The sequence below is a fragment of the Equus asinus genome, chromosome 16 (assembly GCF_041296235.1).
Source record: "Equus asinus isolate D_3611 breed Donkey chromosome 16, EquAss-T2T_v2, whole genome shotgun sequence".
Lineage (NCBI taxonomy): Eukaryota > Metazoa > Chordata > Mammalia > Perissodactyla > Equidae > Equus > Equus asinus.
Window position 1 is genome coordinate 24486422 of NC_091805.1, and position 21644 is coordinate 24508065.

Consider the following 21644-nt stretch of genomic DNA (forward strand, 5'->3'; position numbering starts at 1 on the left):
CAAGAGAGTGGGTGGCTGAAGTGGAGGTGAATGTCACCACAGGTGAGGAGATCAAAGTACCGAAAGCCTAGATAATCCAAGTGGAGCTTAAAGCCAGCCCAGATGATGGCAGCACTTGGACAGAGGCAAAACTGTGAGCAAAGTTCAAAGTCATTGGTAAATGAAGGCGAGGGAACTGCAGGCGGGCAGACAAAACAAAGATGTGGGGCAAAGGCGGGTGTTACTGGCTAAGGGTTTTACACAATGGCTGAGAAGTGAAACTGGCTAACGTTAGTTGAGTGTTTACTGTTTGCGAGGCTTTACACACATCAGTCCACTTCACCTTCACAAACCACAACTCACAAATTTCACATAAAGTAGGTGCTATTTTTTATCTCCTTTTTATGATGAGGAAACTAAAGCACAGAGAAGTTAACTATCAAGAAGCATCTCACAGTTCTTATCCACAAATGCTACATTACCTGTCATAAAGTAACAGTGACAGGTGTTTTAATACATTTCAACTGAAACAAACAAACACAAGATCTCCTGAATATTGTTAGGACTGGGGTTAATTCTTTGGGAAAGTAATGGAAATATTTCTTTAAATTTCAGTTGTTCAGAAACATTTATTCTGGCATGCGGTCCGCCTGGAGGGGTTGGCGCCGGGCCGGGCATCCGCCGCGCGCAGCCGTTTGGCGCACGTGGCTGCGCACCCGGCCCCCAGCACCCTGGAGCCGCCGGCCTCGGTCGTCGGCCTCGGTTGTCGAGGCGGTGTCATCCCCGACCATCGTCTACGCGTTCACCGCGGGCCGGCGAGAGCCCCGCGGCGGCGGCCCCCGCCCTCCCCAGGAGATTCATCTGCTCCTTCCCCGACTGCAGCGCCAGTTACAACAAGGCCTGGAAGCTCAAAGCGCACCTGTGCAAGCACACGGGGGAGAGACCATTTGTCTGTGACCGTGAAGGGTGTGGCAAAGCCTTTGTCAGGGACTGCGGTCTGAGCCGCCACGTCCTGATTCACACTGGAGAAAAGCCATTTGTTTGTGCAGCTAGTGGCTGTGATCAAAAATTCAACACAAAGTCAAACTTGAGGAAACATTTTGAACGCAAACATGAAAATCCGCAGAAGCAGTATGTATGCAGTTTTGAAGGTTGTGAGAAGACCTTTAGGAAACAGCAGCAGCTGAACATCCATCAGTGCCAGCACACCAACGCACCACTGTTTAAGTGTACCCATGAAGGATGTGGAAAGCACTTTGCTTCTCCCAGTGGGCTGAAACGGCACGGGAAGGTCCTCGAGGGTTATATATGTCAAAAAGAATGTTCCTTCGTGGCAAAAACATGGACAGAGCTTCTGAAACATGTGAGAGAAGCCCATCAAGAGGAGATAAGATGTGAAGTATGCCAGAACACATTTAAACGCAAAGATTATCTGAAGCAACATAAGAAAACTGATGCCCCGGAGTGGGATGTGTGTCGATGCCCAAGAGAAGGCTGTGATAGAACCTACACAACCGTGTCTAATCTCCAGAGCCATATTCTCTCTTTTCATGAGGAAAGGTGCCCGTTTACATGTGAACATGCTGGCTGTGGCAAGACGTTTGCAATGAAGCAAAGTCTCACTAGGCACGCCGTCGCGCATGACCCTGACAAGAAAACGAAGCTCAAAGTAAAACCTACTCGTGAAAAGCGGAGTTTGGCCTCTCGTGTCAGTGGATATATCCCTCCTAAAAAGAAACAAGAACAAGGCGTATCTCTGCCAACAAACGGAGAGTCACTGCGCTGCCCTCCAGACCGGGCGCCCCTGACCACTGCAGTGCTTGCCCTCACCCAGAGAGCAGCTTGCTTTGTTTAAAAGGACTACACATCAGCCAGCTCAGTTTTTTTCTTAGCAGCACATTTTTCTTTATTAAAATTACTGATTCAGAACATCTAAAAAAAAAAAAAGAAACATTTATTCTTCACTATCCAGCAGGTGGCAGCACTAAATAACAATTCCATACTAATAGGTCATCTAAGAGAAAACAACACAGTCTGCACATATCAAGACTTCTGTCTACTCCATGCCTTGAAGATTTCTTCAGCAGCATCCAGTGTACTGTCTTTCTGTAAATAAATGAAATAATCATTGTTACATTTCAAAATAAATTCAAGACGAAGTAAAATTTAAATATCAAAAATACAACAAACTCAGTCTCTCGGGAAGAGTGGTGCAGTGATTTAGGAACCAAGTGCTCCTCGACCCTTGATAACCTGAGCCGGGCTGGGTCAGGCCCCAGCCTGTCCTTGGCCTCCGCAGTGATGACAGAGCCCAAGAGCACTCATTCAAGGGGCACATCTTCCCAGCGACTCAAGTCACTGGAGCCTTGCCTACATTAAGTGGGAACCCCAGCAGGGGCATGGACAGAGACTGGGAAATGGTGTCTGCAGCATCTTCCCTCACCTCAGGGGTCTAGGACACAGGTCCCAAGTGCTTTAAGGAGTCCAGAGGCAAATCAATCAATCCAATTATTTATAATGCTATATCCCATTGCCATCTGGCTGGAAAAGTGAATGAATTTCACAAGAATTCAGTATTAGAGGAGCTAGGAAGTGTGAGGCCAATCACTGTTCTTTACTGCTCCTCTCCTGACACTGAAGAAACGTACAGATTAACCAGCATGGGGCCAAAGAGCATCACCAAGAAAATGACTGACAAACTGTATAAACACAGTTTACAGTTTCAGTCTGAGTTTACAGCTCAGACTGAAAACGGTTTAACCTGATCCCAGCAAAAACCATGTCCATCAGTGTGGATGCTCTCATTATTCATAACCACTTGTGGCAGCCCAGGCGGTCCCCAGTGCCAAAGATGACCCACACTCATGAATGACACTAATGTGGCAGACAGCCTGAAGGATGTGCTGACGGGATTGATATTTATTATTTTCATCCATTTGGGTATGAGTGTGCAAAATCACTGACTTCCTTCAAAGAGGCTTCTAGACAACAAAAGAAAACCCCTCCCTTATCTTGCAACACATAGAGGATGCCAGGTGTAGCGAGAAGGGAGGAATAAACTCCATGTTGTTTTTTTTTTTTTTAAAGATTTTATTTTTTCCTTTTTCTCCCCAAAGACCCCCGGTACATAGTTGTGTATTCTTCGTTGTGGGTTCTTCCAGTTGTGGCATGTGGGATGCTGCCTCAGCGTGGTCTGATGAGCAGTGTCATGTCCGCGCCCAGGATTCGAACTAACGAAACACTGGGCCGCCTGCAGCGGAGCGCGCGAACTTAACCACTCGGCCACGGGGCCAGCCCCTAATGTTTTTAATGGTTCACAGCTGCTGTGGTCACTGCTATCTGTGAAAGCTTTCAGACGAGAGGCGCACATGTAGAAAGGTCTCTAGGCAGTGGATCCCTTTAAAGTTCTCCTTCAATATAAATCAAAAGTGATTTACTTTGCTTTCTTGCCTCTCACCTCACCCCCTTTTGCACATGACCTGACACCCTCAAGCAGGCCAGCTATAATCTCGTGAGATTGTAGGACTGAGACTCAATCTCGTGCCAGGGTGTTTGAATGTCTTTAGGAAAGGAATTTGTACTGGGGAAATCTTTTTCATTTGACAAATTGTATGACATTTATTATGTCTACGGCCCACGTTGATATACAATTCCAAGATTTCTGAAAGAATCCCTATACCTTGCTGCTCAGAAAAAGTTTACTGAAAATACTAGTTCAGTAAAATCACTGAAATCTGCAAAGCCTGTCTTCTGCTAAAATAATGTTTGTAGATATGGAGATGATTCTTTCTGACACAACTGTGGTGAATGGTACTGTTAACTGGCATTTGCTTAATTGAAAATAGGCAAGTTGAGCAAATTACAGCCATCATTCATTAAGTTTTGGATAGTACTCTAATAATTTGTTCCCTTTAATGAAGATAGATTTGAGGAGAGTAGAAAAAATAGAACGTAATAACTAAATGAAGATTTAAGTGAAGATCTGATCTCAAGTGAAGAGAATTTTTCAAAGTAAGAATGCAAAGGGAGACTCCCAAAAGGAAAACAATCACAGTAATATATGCAGTAGTCTTGCCTTATCTCAGGGGATACATTCCAAGACCCCCAGTGGATGCCTGCAACTGTAGATAGTATCGAATCCTATACATAACATGCTTTTTCCTATACATGCATACCTATGATAAAGTTTAATTTATAAATTAGGCGTAGTGAGAGATTAACAACAACTAATAATAAAGTTGGCTTTGGGGCCATTATTAAGTAAAATAAGTGTTACTTAAACACAAGCATCGCAATACCACCAGTTAATCTGATAACCAAGACAGCTACTGAGCGACTATCTGGCGGGTAGCATATACAGCGTGGATCTGCTGGACAAAGGGATGATTCAGGCCCTGGGAGGGATGGAGAGATTTCATCACACTGCTCAGAAAGGCACAAAACTTAAAACTTATAAATTGTTTATTTCAGGAATTTTTCATTTAATATTCTTTGGGCCAAGGGTGATAGTGGGTAACTGAAACCATGGCAAGTGAATCTGTGGAAAAGGAGGACTACCGTAACTGCAGAAACAAGTCAAAGTGCAGCAGAACTTATACTGAAAAATAATTGTCCGCTCCTCCCCTCTTCAGCCTTCCTGTTACGCCCGCCATCCCCCAAGACAAACTTTCATGGCAATTTCTAGTTTTAGTTCTAGCGCTTACCACTAATATCTAAATAATGCATATGTTTCTATTTCCTTACTTATCAACTTTAGACAATATTCACCATTCTCTGCTCTGAATAAGGAAAAATTAGTTCATTCACACTACTCTGTTCCCTCCCATCAAAGTGGCATAGTTACAATTACTGATAAAATTAATTTATTTTTTGAATAGGTAATACCTGCATATGGTATACAATTAAATTGATGGGTAAATAGTGAAAATCAAGCCTCCTGTTCTTCCTCTTCTACTTTCTCTATTTCTCCTTTTCCTTTCTCTTCCTTCTCTACAGAATTATTTAGTCCAAAAGCCATTGGGCGCAGCTGAGTGACGTAGGTGCCCACGTCCGGGGGCAGGGGAAGCCTTGGCAGCCCGGTACAGGACGTCAGAGTCAGAGTGGAGTGAGGAGGGTTTCCAATGTGCGTGGCATGAGGTGGAGATGATGGCAGTGGTGGTGCTTACCAGGAACAGCATATCAAAGTCCACGCAGGGTAAGCAAGCCATCTGTATGGCAGGGTGTTGGAGCCTGGATGGGGTGAGGCAGGCATCTGCCAAGGCAGACTGGCATGGGGTGTCAGAGCCCATGACAGGTCAGGGCTTCTATCCAGTGGGTGACAGTGGTGGCTTGGTGTGTGATGTTGGAGAGTTAGAGGAGGGCAGCTCTGCAGCAGGAGGGTGATGGCAGCAGCAGCCTGGTACAAAGTATCAAAGCCTGAGTAGGGTAAAGGGTGCCCGTCGGGGTGGTGGATGGAGGGGCAGTGGCATTGACATGAGACTGGTCACATACCAAGGTACTGATTAAAGAAATGATTACATGATGACAGCCAGGGTTTTCACTGTCAAAGAAGGGTGTTACAAATATGAAAGGGAGAAAGCTAGAATAAACCCTGTGGTGGTTTTAATATAGTTAGACAGACATAGAAATAAATGCATGTGTAAATATGTGTATTTATGTATAGATGCGTGTGTAGGTATGTATATACTTTCATATATTCCCTATCTCTGTCCACTGGGAGGGCTTGGGAGCACCAATACCCCAATAGCAATGAGCACTCCTAATGCCCAGATCTTGGTTTGTAAATACCATTCTCCAGTAAAAGTGACTCATGATCGGGGTAGATAATGACAAGAAGAACCTGGTGCACCTTGCTATGCCAGTAAGTAAGGAAATGCTCAAGATGATGGAACATGTCAAAGGAAACAAAGGCCAGCCTAAAGGGGCTCCTCATGGTCAAATCTGGGAAAACCTGAGCATCAAAGTAAGTAATAAGAACAATAAATTATAACCCACTGAATAAAACAGGAATCCATAAATCTTTACATATATCAATAAATAAATGAATAAATTGCCTAATGAGATACAGAATATTTTCACAGTTTCAAAGTACCTCATCACAAAATATTGATTATTTATCAAGGGAAAAAGTGGAAGTTTACAGTAGAGAAGCCTGGCAGACACCACCTTAATCAGGTGATTAAAGTTAACATCATCAGTAATAGGAAAAACTAAAATCATGTGCTTCTTGATAGAATGCAACAAAATGAACATAGCATCAGTAGCGTGGTTTCCTGCCAAAGGTGCACACCCTGAAAGTAATCATGAGGAAAAACAAACGTTGAGGGACTTTCTTCAAAATAATTGGCCAATAATTTTCAAAAGTATCAAGGTCATAAAAGTCAAAGGGGCCGGCCCAGTGGCATAGTGGTTAGGTTTATGCACTCTGTTTTGTGGCCCAGGGTTCGCCGGTTCAGATCCTGGATGCGGACCTACGCACTGCTTATCAAGCCATGCTGTGGCAGGTGTCCCACATATAAAGTAGAGGAAGATGGGCAGGGATGTCAGCTCACAGACGTTCTTCCTCAGGAAAAAGAGGATTGCTGGTGGATATTAGCTTAGGGCTAATCTTCCTCAAAAAAAGAAAAAAAGTCAAAGAAAACTGAGGAACCATTCCAGCTTGAAGGAGACATGACAACCAAATGCAACGCATGATTCTGGCCTAGACTGATTGATGATTGATTGACACAACTCTGGCCTGGATTTATTTATTTATTATAAAAAGGACATTATTGGGACAATTAGTTGAAATTTGAATTGGGTTGGATCTGAGGATTAGATAGAATGATACAGCAATGTTAACTCACGATTTGATGGTTATATTGTGGTTTTGTAGGAGAATGTTTTTATTTACGGGGAATACACATCAAAGCATTTGGGGGTGATAGAGGCATCATCAGTAATTAAGTCAACAATTTGCTCTAAAATGTTTCAGAAAAAAAGTTCTTGAACCATATATATTGAGAGTACTTCAAAAGTTTTTCTTTTTGTGAGGAAGATTCGCCCTGAGCTAACATCTGTTGCTAGTCTTCCTCACTCAGTTCTCCTGAGGCAACGCTGGGATTTTATCACGTATCCTTCCAGAGACAGTTCAGGCCTTAAAAAACAACTGTCTTCCTCCCTCGCTCCCTTCCTTCCTTTTCCTTCTCACACAAATGACAGCGTTCCATACCAACTGTTCTGCTCCTTGCTGTAAGCTTATGCTCTATCGCTACCTGGAGAGCTGCTTCATTCTTTTATCGATGTGAAGGTACCACAGTTTATTCAAGCAGCCCTCCCCGGTGAACACTTCGGTTGTTTATAATCCTTTGACATTACAAACAATGATTCACTTAAAATCCTTGAATACAAGTCAATCCACAGACAAAAGCATCCTAGAAGTAGAATTGTTGAGTCAAAGGGTGTGTATGTGCATTTACATTTGGATGGAAATTTTCAAACTAACCACTACAGAGATTTTACAAATTCTACTCCCACTCTCATCTATGTGAGTGCCATACAGAACTTTTTGGTTATTTTGGTGATTTCCAATCTAATGGATAATATACAATCTCAATGCAGGTTTGCATTTCTCTTCTTACGAGTGAAGTGGAGGAGCCTTTCATGTATTGACAGCTACGCAGGATTCTACCCATAACCAATGTAAAGTGCTGCTTTTTGGCTTATTTTGCCCTAAATTCAACTTCCTTTCTTTCGATTTCCATTTTCTTGGCATGTTTTGCCATCCTTTTATTTCTAGCCTCTCCAAGAGGTTGAGTTAGGTGCGCCAACTTTCCCTGGGGACTTCTCGGTATTGCTCTATCTTCCCACAGTGAATGTTGACACAAAGGATCTGGGTTCACACTGATCCTCTTCTGCCCCCTGGAGGCCCGGATCTTTTTGTCTAGATGCCAAAGGATCATTCTTTATCTTTAAAGTCCAAAACAGTAAACAAAGTATAGCTCAGTGCTAATTATTCCGTGACAATTTTTCCTGTGATAAGGCATTCCCTTTCAATTTTCAGATTTGTTTGCTTGGTTTTTTAATGGAAAGCATTCTCAAAACAAAGCTATAAAATTCTTTCCTGTTTTTCCGATTTGTTCTGTTTTTGTTTTTCAGCGACTTCACGTTTCTTTCTTTCTTTTTTTCTTTTTGAGGAAGATTAGCCCTGAGCTAACATCCGCCACCAATCCTTCTCTTTTTGCTGAGGAAGAATGTCCCTGAGCTAACATTTGTGCCCATCTTCCTCTACTTTATATGTGGGATGCCTGCCACAGCATGGCTTGATAAGCGGTGCATAGGTCTGCACCCGGGATGTGATCCAGTGAACCCCAGGCCACCAAAGTGGAGCGTGCCACCTTAACTGCTATGCCACTGGGCCAGCCTCTACTTATTTCATTTGTATTCTGCATCTATAATTTTTCTTTTTAATATTTTTAAATTCTTTGTTCCTTCCCACTTTTCTTTGCTCACTTTTCTCAATCCTTAACGTGTTTACCGAAGTATTTAGTACTCTTTGTGCAGTTTCCAATGTCACTACAATTACCAGTATCTTTATTTTGTGCCTTCAATTTCTTACCTGAGCTCTGAGAGCTGCTGTTTCATCTTCTTATATTATCTTACTCTATCTTCCCTGAACTTTAAAAATCTCTGCTTTAATTTCATTTTAAAGGTTTTGAATTTGAAATATCCTAATCTTTATTTGCTCTATGGCAACATTTTTCTGGTTGAATATTCTCTGATACTTGTTTTTCCTTGTACCTTTCAGCTTTTTTCCTCAGAGCATCTCTTTATAAATTCATAGGTGATTTCTTTTTATGACTTATTTTTGATTGAGTTCTCTTTGTAAGCTCCCACTGATGGCGCATCTACTGTTCCCATTGTTCTAGGTAATGAGTATGCTACCTGCTGGCTTTGTCTATGATTTGAAGATGTATTTGCAGGTCTGTATAAGGGAGGAGGCAGGACGGCAATAGAAGAGAGCAGAGATTCTCCTTGCCTCACAGTAAAGTTTAATATGATTGATGTAAAGTTCAGTGAGGGGGAGTTCCTTTAGATTTTGTTTCTTCCCAACTAATTTAATCGACTACTTCCAATTTAATACAACTTCTTCACATTGCCTCAACACAGCTTTTAGCAAAAATGGCAGGGGTGAATGAGCAAATCTACAGCCCAAACAGAATCTCCTTTCGACCCTGCCTCACATAGGTTTCTACCCTGCCTCTTTCATGACGACAAATGGGTCTGGAGAAGCTCCCACTGCCAGTGCACTTACTGTTCCGATTGTTGTAAAGAACAGGCTAACTCCTGGCTCTGTCGACAATGTGAAGATGCAGAAGCAGGAGCCTTTCCAGGCATATTTCTTCTACCATTACCTTCACTGTATTTGGCAACTCTTCCTCATCTACTGGGGAATTTGTTTTCCACTGTCCTAGTTATTTTTTAATAATTTCCAAGAAGAAAATGGGGGAAGGGTTGTATTTATCATTTTAAAACTGGAAGTCTTACATTACTTTTTCTTCTATGAGTTCTGTTTATTATGTCAAATAATATACCTATACCTCTATTTCTAGATCCACTGTAAGATGAGAATATTAATAGCCTTACTGTTTCTTCTACATTTTGGTCAACTAAATGTCGACATTGTTAGGTCATTAACATCTATATTCTATTTGGGATAAGTCTTCCATGGTTTGTCTCTAAAAGTTTAAAACAGTGTTTACACCATTCTGTCTAGGTTTATAGATGAGTATGTTGGTATAGAGTGCCTTGATCTCAGCAAGATTGTTTTCAGTAGCAATGACATCTTAAAACCAGCAATAATAAATTCAGTTCTTTTTAGTACAGATCTGATAGTGATGAATTTTCTCATTAATCAGAGATGTATATTTCACTTTCAGCTTTAAAGGATATTTTTCAGGATATAGAATTCTAGGCTGATATACCTTTTTATTTCAGCACTTTGAAGATGTCATTTCATTGTATTCTGGTCTCTGTTGTTTCTGATAAGAAGTTAGCTAACACTCATATAGTTGCTGCTATGCATGTGACGTATAGTTTTTCTCTGGCTGCTTTCAAGATCTTACTGATACTTTTGGTTTTCAGTAGTTTGATTATGATGTGTCTAGGTGTGGTTTTCTTTATATCCTGTTGTAGTTCACTGAACTTTTAGATCTCTAGGTTACTTTTCACCAAATATGGGGAAATTTTGGCCATTATTTCTTAAGGTACTTTTTCCACTACATTCTTCTTTTTTTGGTACTCCAATTATATGTGTATTATACTTGATATTGTCTCATAGATCCGAGGCTCTATTCATTTTTCAAAAATAATTTTTTCTTGTCTTTCAGATTGAATAATTTCTACAGATCTGGATTCAAGTGGACCCTTTTTTCCCTAACATCTTCAATCCTCTGTGTGTTAAGCCCCATTTATTTTTCACATCAGATATCACACCTTAAGTTCTTGAATTTCCTCCCTTGATTCTCTCTTTTAGTTTTAATCTGTTCACTCACTATGACTATATTTTCCTTTAATTTCTTGAATATACGTAAAGTATCTGCTTTAAAGTCCTTGTCTGCTAATTCTACATCTGGGTCACCTTGAGTTTCTTTCCACTGACTGCTTTTTTTCCTTTAGTAAAGGTCACATTTTCTTGGGTTTTCAGATGTCTATTAATTTTTGATTGCAGGCTGGATATTGTAATGTTACACGGTAAGAAGACTGATTATGTTGTAGTCCAATAAACTCAACACCTCAAAGAGTGCTGAGTTTTGTTCTGATAGGCAGGTAATTTCATGGCAGCAAAGCCAAAATTTAAAACCTGCATATGAGCACATCATATCTAGCAATAGAAAAAAATTGTGCTTTTTAAATCAGAAGGAAGGATATTATAAACGTATTTTTCAGTAGAACAGGGAACTTACCTTAATGAAGCAAAATCGCACAAACTTCTCAAACTGTAATTTGGTCTCTGAATTACAGAATGCTGAAACTGGGATGGCTGACAGTTTCTGAAAAATAAATAGAAAGCTAAAATAAGAAAACTACTTACACTTCAAATATTAATTCTAGGACCATATAAATTAGAAACAGATACTTCTAAATATTCAATACAGTTTCCAAAAAGAAAAATTTTTTTTAAATCTTCCAAATAATCACAAGCGGAATATCATGCAACAAAACTACAGTTAACATTGTTCAAAGCATGTGAACAGGTTTCTTTCATAAATTAACTACAAAATACAGCACAATATCACAAAGGCCAATAAACATTACCTTATTTTTAGTCATCCATTTCACAAATTTATAGTCATAAGGTTCATTGTTGTTCTCCATGTCAGAGAGGTCTGCATCTAAAACAACAGTGAAAATCAGACTACCTATGCATTATATCTGAGGCAATATGTATTTCATTTAAGTCTATAAAGATTCAAGATTTTCTCAGAAGATATTCACAGAATCTGCTGGAGTCTTATACTGCATGGTGTGCTGGGAAGTGAGGAATTCACAGGTAAGCTTCACTGATAAGACACTACTCATAGATACATTTGGTTGATCATGCTTGTGCATACAGCTCTTAGCTCTTAAGACAGTAGGAAAGGGGAAGGAAAGAGAAGTGTTGCCTTTCCATTCAGAAATAATATAAGACTGTGATCATTATTTAGGAAGTAACACCTAAATTTATAAAATATTCACCAGTAATAATTATATCTCCAAACAGTCATTCATTATGATTGTAAGCTCCACAAGGGTAAAGTGTCTGTATCGCAAGCTATCATTATTCCCAACTCCTATGTCAGTGTCTAGCATACAAGTAATGAAAATTATATTTGTTGAATGAATAAATTAATATTATTCATTATTTATAAAAGGAGAATGTCTGTGTAGATCTTTCTTTCAAATATTATGCTTTTTAAAAAAATTTTTTAATTTGGGGAAAAACTTCAAATATGTATTTCTATTCTTATCTCTTGCTCCAATCTTGCTTTAAGGTCTGGGCAAGATATTTTTTCTCTGGCATTCAGTTTCAGCAATCTACATTTAATATTGTTCTATTTTATTGACTCTTAGATCCTTTTGAATGCTGCAAAGCAACTGACAGTGATAGTGTAATCAAAGAAATTTTACTATTTATTCCTCAAAACAAATTGAGGCAGTTATCCTCTTTCTTTTATTCACAAAATACTACTGGGTCTCTTCATATTAACACCGTAAAAACCTTGATGTTGAAGAAAGTTTCATCTGTATTTTTTCATCTGAAAATGTTCTTACTTAATGATTTTATGTTCTCCCTTGTGCTTTAAGAATGTAAAATTTCCATATAATAATGCTAATAATTTACTACCTTTACTGAGCACTTACTATTTGTTAAGCATGTTACATGATTCTCTCATTTATTTGTCCTACAACACTGAGAGGTCATTAACAATCTTCACTTTATAGATGAGGAAGTTAAATTACTATTTAAGTTATATATATGCATGTGTTTTAATTCAGGTCTGGCTCTAACAAAAATTACAACTTAAAAAAGTCAGAGTCTAATTGTAAATTACGTGAAAATGCCATGTGACAAGTACATAATAGTAGTGTATTCAAGGGGAACCCAGAGAAAGGGTGATTATGTATAGCAGTGGAAGGAAGAATAGGAGGATATTAACTGTAATTGACACTGGCTATACAATTCATTTATTCTTTTAAAGCTTAGAAAAGAGGAATTTATTGTCATGGTGCTCAGAAGGAAAGAAGGGAATAAACACAATTATAAAGATTTTATAGTTAGAAGAAAGTCTGAATCTATTTCTTTTGAATGCTTGAGTCAGAGATCCTCAAAGGAACTAAACAAAATATTTCTTTATGAAGGTAGGAGTTTGAGCCACATTATGATAGCATTAGCACATTTAAGTAACCTATGAAAGTCAAAATTGGTTGTTGCATTCCCTCTATCTCCTCCATAATTTTGGATCTTATTCTCTCGCTAGAACATCTATAATAATCTCCTTATTTGTCATCTTGTCTTCTATTCAGATGTTCCCCTTTTTAGTTCTAGAATGCAGCTCATTGGTCTGGAAAGTTGCTTAGTGCAGGAGAAAAAAGATAAGTTCACTGGTTAGGACATAGATCTCTGGGTTCAGAGCCCAGTTCCACTACATATTAGTTGATTAACTTTAGTAAATTTCTTGATTCTCTCTCTATCTCATCTTTCCCATCTATCAATGGGGACATAGCATCAATCTAATAGGGCTTTTGTGAGAATGTGATCTTTGTAAAACTCTCAGCATAATACATGCTATATCATAAACACTGAAAAAAATATTAACCAGTTAGTCATTGCTATGAATTGTAAAGGGAAGTAATCACTATGTTCATGAATCTTACGGTTTATTTTTATTTTCAAGCTATCATCAAATGAGAATTGGGATTTTTGCGTTTGTCTTTAGCAAATGGTGGGACCAACCTCTACTATATGAAAGAATTGCCATATGCAACTTAATCTGAGCAGATGAAGGAGTAAAATAAAATGGGCTTGTCTTCACATGTAGGAGGGTCTTACAGACATTAACATTTTTCCCCCACAGGTGAAGGAGGACCATAAAAAGAGACATCTTTTTTCCCCATCATCACCAAAGCTTTTCTAATCAAAACCCTTTCTGCTCCTACTATTACACACTACTTCAAGATCTAAGACCTAAAATAGTATTGCAAGCAGGATGTATCAACTGAAGATAGAATGGGAAAGTATTTAAGAGCCTAATGCAATAATCCTAGCAAAAGTGGCATCACTGTCTTTTTGATATTAATGTCACAATGTGATAAATTCCTTTTAGAATTTACTATCTGGAAAATTTGGTTCCAGGAAAGAATTATTCTTATCTAAAAAGCTATTAGGTTTCCTTTTTTCCTTTTATCTAAGAATTATGTAACTAATTCCATTTTTCTATTTGCCTTTGCTGCCGTGAAGTTTGGTTTCAAGTTAATGCTAATTACAATACTCTACGAACCTAGGTGACTGAAATATTTGCTTCCTCCCCCTTCTAATCTAAAATGGAAAATATTCCCTGAAGGCATCAACATTCTAGAAATCTTATTTTTCTCAAGCAAAAAGGAAACTAAAATTTTACTCAAAAGAACCCAGGGTCCATATATTATTTCATGTACCTGTGTTTTAAATTACACAGCAGAACAAGATGACAGCAAATTCTATGTTTAAAAGAACACCCAGAACAACTGACTCCATAACCATGTAACAACAGTCACATTTAAGGTCAAGGATGTAAAAGCCAAGATGACTGTAGAAAAACATCGACATTGTGAAAATTCATTTTTCCATAGATAAAATGCTTATATGGCTTTGACACTAATTTTTCTCCCTAATTCTGATATAATTTCACACATAAGTTTCCATATATTTGAAACAATAAAAACGTTTACAAACCCATCAAAGACACATCAGCAATGATGAAGTAGCCCCCATCAGGAACTATGGGTTTTAGGCCAATACTTTCAAGTAAATGTACCATCCGATCTCTTTTCAATTCTAACTCTTTTGGCAAAGAATTAAAGTAACACTCTGGGTCATCCATGCGCTTGATGTCAATCCAAAAAGCGTGAGCCAAGGCTTCCTGTATGTTAACATTGAAAAATGCAGAAAGGAAATATGATAATGTTATTTATTGCTGGATTTATTGGTATAATAAATAAACTGAGTAATTTTGAGTAAAATTGAGTAAACAATGTCTGAGTAAACATTGTCTTGACAAAAAAGTCATTCAGGGAATTATAGACAAATTCCCATGAACCTATGTTAAACTCCATAGATTAATAGAGGAATCAGTTACATGTAAGTGATTAAAAATACTGTGAAGAACAGAGAATGAACCATGAAAATCCAACTTGAAAAAGAGGTATTATATAAAGATGGTTTCCTTGGAAACGAAAAGACATTAAGTTATGTTCTATTGAGGTAAGCTTAGAATGACTTGCTAGATGCAAGTGTGAAAGATGACCAGAGAAATGATGAACTAACCAGCTTTCCTCATTACCTTGGAGGATGTAGTGGAAATGAAAGCTGACCTACTGTGTCATTCTCCATACGTGTGCAAATCCCTGCTTTAATCGTTCCTATTCCAGGAAGGCAGCCTGAGTGCCACAAGGATTAGAAAGGAGTTTCTGGGGCATGTGGAATTACTGCTCTACTGTTCTTCAGGAAAGGCAGATGAGACAGGAGAGAACTTGAGCAAAGGAAAAAAGCCAGTGTTGTTAAGGGTCAGGCAGGCGTCAGGGGAGGCAACAGGTCAGGAACAGGTAAACAAGTCCGAATCAGGGCAAAGCTAGAGAACAAGGTCTGAACAAGCAGGAAGGCAGAAGCTTGGCAGACAAGTATGAGCTGGGACAACTCAGAAATACTGGTTCTCAGAGCACACCAGGAGATCCAAGCAAATAATCAAGAACCTGGAATGGTTGTGATAGAGGGGCAGAGCAAAGTGGCCCAAGTTTAAGGAAATTAATCAGAATCAAGAGATATCAAGAATTAAAGGATAAATTGATTCACTCCGTAAATATCTATTGAGTGCCTATGTTAAATGTGGCATTGTGGGGATACAGTTGGGGATACAGCGATAAACAAGATTAATATGGTCCTTGTCTTTATGGAGCTTCCAATTAGTGTGTTTTGACAGGCGCAGGTGGGAGGGATGAGAAAGAAAACAAATACGTGAAAAACGCAGGGTATAGTTTGTTCTGTCAGAAGAACTGAGAAGTCTGGTGTGGCTGAAGGGTAGCAGGAGACATCATGGCAAGAGATGACACCTAGAGACAGAGAAGGGCAAGATCGTAGAGAAGACTGCATGCCAAGAGACTTCAGTAGGAAAAAAGATGTAATAATAATCCCCCAGCACTAAAAAAAATCTTGGATAAATAAGGATCTGTTGCTTCAGTCTAGGAATCTGTGGGTCTCCTGGAAGCACGGACCAATTTCAAAACATGAGTGTCTGAGGACATGGGAAAAAAACAGGCACTTAGCTGAAATGGAGAATAAGATGGTTCAGAAAAAGAGATGTTCCAGATTCTTAGCTGAATCTTTCTTTTTCTCAGCAACTTATTCATTCCCTGTAGTAGGAGACACTGCCTTGGAAAATTCAAAGCCCAGGAGACATAAACATGAATCCTAACTGTAGAATTATACTGGACTACCCTCTTTTTCTCCTACGTATGATTCATCTGCAAATACTGTCAGCTCTACCTTCAAAATATATTCAGAACCCAGTCACTCTCTACCACTTCTACCATCCCCATCTTGGTTCAGTCCACTGCTGTCATCACTTCAATAGTCTTCAACTCAACAAAGCAGCCAGAGTCCCTTTGGTAACACAAGTTGGGTCATGTCACCCCTGTGCTCAAAACTCTCGAGACGCTTCTTGCCTCACTCAGTGTTTACAGTGACAAACACGGCCCTATTAGATCTGGCTCCCAGTTATCCCTCTGATTTATTTCCTCCTACTTTCCTCCCTTAATGAGCCCATCACAGCCTCTGTGCTTTTCACTGATATAAACGTGACAGCCAGGCTGCTTACCCCAGGACCTTTGCACTTGTTGTTCTCGCAGTCTGGAGGGTTCTTCTCCAGGTAACCATGTGACTGCTTAACCTCCCTCAGTTCATAGATCAAATGTCACCTTCCTCAGTGAGGCTTTCAAAGATCGCTCCATTTAACACTGTATATTCTCCCACTTAGCACTTAGCACTATGTACCCTTCCTCTTCCCTACTTTATTTTTCTCCAATGCATCTACCAAAATCTGACATATTGCATTATTAAAATATTTATTTGCTTATTATCTGTGTCCCCCTACTAGGCTATAAGCTCCACAAGGACAGGAATTTTTGTCTGCTGTATCTCCAATCTTCAGTAAATATTTGTGGAATAAGTGAATAGATTTATTTTGAGAGGATGAAATGAGTTTAATATATAATAAAACTAAATGTCAGAATGAGCCTTTATCATGATATTACTTTACAGAGTCACTGGAAAAAGAATTTTAAAATAGAACTTTTTCTCATTCAGTAGGTATTTTTCAGGAAGCAAAAAGGTAAGTTTACTGTAGTCAACATATTTCACTCTTCTAGCCTTTTAACTGCCTTCCAGAAAAATACATTTTTTTCAGTGTTCTGATTATTCACAGAATGACGGTACGTAGATCCCTGTTTTGTAATTTTTTTAAAATAGCAACAATATAAAAAAGGATACACATTAAAGTTTTGCACCCATCCCATCGCTATCTACTAATTTCACCTATTTCCCTTATTCCTAAAAATAGCCACTTTTACTAGTTTCTTATGGATCGTTCCAGAGATTCTTTAAGAAAATATAAGCAAACAGTTTCCCCCCTTTCTTATACAGAATATAGCATAAATATACACTGTCCTATATCTTGCTTCTTTTACTTTACAATATATTCTGGAAATCTTTCCATATCATTAATTATTATAGTACTTCCTCATTCTTTTCCTTTCCTTTCTTTTTTTCCTTTTTAAACAGCCATGGTGATAGACAGAATAATGGCCCCTAAAGCTGTCCATGCCTTAAAACCCAGAATCTGTAAAGATGTTACCTTGCATGGTAAAACGAACTTTGCAAATGTGATTTAAGTTAAGGATCTTGAGAGGGAGAGATTATCTTGGATTATCCACGGGCCTAATGCAATCACAAGGACCTTTATAAGGGAAAGAAGGTGGCAGCAGAGTTAGGGTCACAGGAGGATATGTGTCAACAGAAGTAGAGGTTAGAGCGATGTGATCATGAGCCAAGGAATCCAAGCAGCCCCTGGAAGCTGGAAAAGACAAAGAACGGATTCTCCTTAGAGCCTCCAGAAGGAATAGCAACGCCAACACCTTTCTTTTCGCCTTGTAAGACCCATTTTGGATTGCTGAACTCCAGAACCATAAGATCAAAAATGTGTCATTTTAAACCACTAAGTTTGTGGTAATTTGTTACAAAGATATAGGAAACTAATATAGTCATATGATATTTAAATGTTTGGACAGACCATGGTTTATTTAACCAATTGTCTGCAGATGAATAACAACTATCTCTTATCTTCTGCAATGAATGGCCATGTACCTACAGAGCTTCTTACATGTACAGTTAACAGTTACAGGGCAAATTCCCAGAAGATGGACTGCTGCTTCGTAGGGCACACACATCTGTAACTTTGCTTGGTGCTACCACTGTCCTCCAGAGAGTCTACAATACTCTGTGATCCCACCAGCAATGTATGAATGTTCAAAGCTAAATCTTGACAGATGAAAAAACCAGTGAACCATCCTTGATAGCAATGAATATGTATCTGCTCCTAAATTCCCAAACTATACTAGAAAGGCCTGGTGAAGAAAGACATGAAGGGAAGAACTAAGCCAATTCAAATATGAAATATAAAAATAGCACCTTCACCAAGAGGACTGTGCTCCAACCCCAAGTTACCGCCACACCTACCTGCAAAGGAGTTGCACAAGTATAAACAGTGTTTTGCTGAACTGTCTGTAAGTGTTTTATCAAATGATCAGGACCAATGGACCAGCCAAGCTGGGAAAGGAAAAGATAAAACAGATTTCAAAAAATGACTTTAATTTTATGTACTAAATCTGAGAGTAGTTAGAATAACTTCAGCACTGTCCTTTTTGTGGAAAAATTTCCAACTGGAGACATTAAACTCTGCCTTCAGAAGGTGAACGGTGCCTCCAATCATGATCTTTACCCATGCCTCATATTTGCTACTTCGCATATTCTTGGAGGTCTAAAAACCAGTAATGAAGCTTTTTTGAATTAGATATAAATAAATAAAAGCAACTCTACGGGCTGGCCCAGTGGTAGAGTGGTTAAGTTCCCATGCTCCACTTCAGTGGCCCAGGGTTCACAGGCTCGGATCCTGGGCACGGACCTACGCACCGCTTGACAAGCCATGCTATGGCAGCGTCGTCCCAAATACAAAACAGAGGGTGACTGGCACAGATGTTAGCTCAGGGCCAATCCTCCTCACCAAAAACCAAAACCAAGACCAAAAAAATCCCACAAAACTCTGAATGAGGGCCTAAGGGACTCTTCCATAATTTGGTTCTGCCAGCATCATTTCCGATAATCCCTGCTTCTTAGGCACATTCCACAGAGGTTAGGTTGGAAGCTAACCAAGTCTCAACCGGATAAACTGTTACTGTGTTACACAGTGCAGGGTTACGTGCGTGCATGGACTCTGAAACTGGACTGCCTGCCCTGGCTGGAATTTATTAGCAGTGTAACCTCAGGTAAGTTACTTAACTTCTCTGTGCTTTAGTTTTATTTTCTGTAAAATGGGGACAATAAATTATACTCACCTCATAATGTGGTGAAGAGAATGAAAGGACTCAGTCGGCATAAAGTGCCGAGAGACTGGCACATGGCAAGTGACAAAACATTAGCTATTACTGTTTTTTCTATTTTTACATTAATATGCACTAATCTGACCATTCTTTTCAAAGAAAAAAGTATCATTAGTTGATGACTTATAAAATGAAAGATTACCTAATTTTTCTTATTTTTAAAGAAATAATTAGGTCTCAAAAAGGATAAAGACCAACATGAAAGCTGAATGAGTAAATAATAAGCCCAAATCAGTACGTATAAAAACTTCTGTGAACTGAATATAAATTCATTTAAAACACAAAAAACTCTACAAAAAATAAAATACATGCCTATTTTTAAGCAATTAAATTCTTACACATCTTACCTTCCAGCCAGTTACACTGAAAGTCTTTCCAGCACTTCCTATTGTTATTGTTCTCTCCCACATACCAGGAAAAGTGGCTAAACAGGAAAAAGAAAAAAAAAAAAGGTTAAATAACTGCTTTCCAATCAATCTACTTTCAGTATAATCTAGAAACATAAAAAAGATACGTGACTTCAAGGAAAGTAAATGTGTTATAGTGTAGTCAGTATAGTTATTTCAATAGGTTTTTTTAAGATAATGTAACTTTAACCCAAACACAGTTGAAAATGTTACAATGCTTCAAAACACTGCAATATCACACCAAAGTAATATGTAAATAGATCGAATAATTTTAAGTAGCAAAATTATTTCAAGGGGCAGGAGTGACAGAGGTGCCAGTAGGCAGTGTTCCACGCTGGTTCCGTGTGACACCCAGCGATCAGTGTTAGTAGTAGCTGTGTGTTCAATATAATTATCCTGTAGCACAGTTTTGCGTGTGGTCCTGGCTACGGTTTAGCCCACCTCTACCCATTTTCTGAATCCATTTCTACAGGATTCCTAGTGCAATGGTTCTTAAAATGTGGTCCCCACACCAGCAATGTCAGCATCACTGCGGACCTTGTAAGAAAGGCAAATTTTTTTTTTTTTTGAGGGAGATTAGCCCTGAGCTAACATCTGCTGCCAATCCTCCTCTTTTTGCTGAGGAAGACTGGCCCTGAGCTAACATCCGTGCCCATCTTCCTCTACTTTATATGTGGGCCGCCTACCACAGCATGGCTTGCCAAGTGGTGCCATGTCTGGACCCAGGATGTAAACCAGTGAACCCCGGGCCGCCCGAAGTGGAACGTGTGAACTTAACCGCTGCGCCACTGGGCTGGTCCCCTAAACTACTGTTTTCTTAAAGTAAGCTGCTCATAAGCAAGTTAAGTGCCCGCTAAAATGTAAGGTAGCTAAAGAAATTCCCAAAGCGGATGCATACATAATTTTGGTCCATCACAAAATACCTGCCAATATTTGTAAAGGAAGGAAAACTATATAAATCAGACAAATTATAATTGTATTCTCTGTGAAGCATACCAAAAACCAAAACAATAAATGAAAAAAATATTTAGAGGGTCCATTTGAAGAAGGAATTTTCTAACATTTGTTACAAGTCATTACATCCCTTCAAGTTTTGAAACTTTTCTAGTTTTCTAAAGTATTCCAAAAGAACACCATGACACATATCCCACTTTTCTGACTAGAGAAAATCTAAACTATGAATAATGCAGGGTAATAATATGTGTCCAAAGTCAGCAAGGCATATTAGTAAGAACATTTAGAAATCAATTCTTTGAAAATAAGAATTACCCAGAGAAACTAATACAATCTTAACCTGTTTTCACTAAAAGTTACATATGAAGGAAATCAAAACTATTCACATGTCAAACGTAGGTTCTGTTCACAAAATATCAAATCTAATTACCATACTTAAAAGGAGAGCTAAATAATTTGTTAATGACTATTTAAACCATATAAAAGTGGATGCCTTTTTTTCAAGGAGTGAGCTGATCAGCTGAATAACTTACAAGGAATTTAATACTAATTTTCCAAATATCAATGTATTAGTATATCTCTCTCCTAGAAGAGGTTTTTTTGTTTTTTGTTTTTTATTTCAGCCCTGAATGAGCATGGTTGTCACATAGTTCCTACAAAAGGAGAGTTTTCTTCAGTATGGAGATTTCTCAAAAAGTTAAAAATAGAAATACCCTATGACCCAGCCATCCCACTACTGGGTATCTACCCTAAGAACCTGAAATCAGCAATCCCAAGAATCCCGTGCACCCCTATGTTCATCGCATTATTCACAATAGCCAAGATGTGGAACCAACCTAAATGCCCAGAACCTGACGACTGGATAAAGAAGATATGGTA

At 38.8% G+C, this 21644-nt stretch overlaps 1 protein-coding gene and 1 pseudogene across 11 annotated transcripts in view; one reads left to right on the forward strand and one right to left on the reverse strand.

Moving 5' to 3' along the window:
- The first annotated feature begins 618 nt into the window (after positions 1-618).
- LOC106831560 (transcription factor IIIA pseudogene) lies at positions 619-1877 on the forward strand (annotated as a pseudogene).
- The window catches only part of KYAT3 (kynurenine aminotransferase 3), a 55146-nt gene continuing 35367 nt past the window's right edge, over positions 1866-21644 (reverse strand). For 8 of the 11 annotated variants that reach the window (XM_070486781.1, XM_070486778.1, XM_070486774.1 and 5 more), the window contains 6 exons: positions 19752-19828; positions 18485-18574; positions 14432-14618; positions 11275-11351; positions 10923-11009; positions 1869-2085 (listed from right to left, as the gene is read on the reverse strand). In XM_070486781.1, the coding sequence (XP_070342882.1) occupies positions 2023-2085; positions 10923-11009; positions 11275-11351; positions 14432-14618; positions 18485-18574; positions 19752-19828 (581 nt within the window). In that variant the 3' untranslated portion in view covers positions 1869-2022. Of the gene's footprint in view, positions 2086-10922; positions 11010-11274; positions 11352-14431; positions 14619-18484; positions 18575-19751; positions 19829-21644 lie in introns of all 11 variants that reach the window. The other 3 variants (XM_070486776.1, XM_014841890.3, XM_070486782.1) reach the window with 3 other exon arrangements.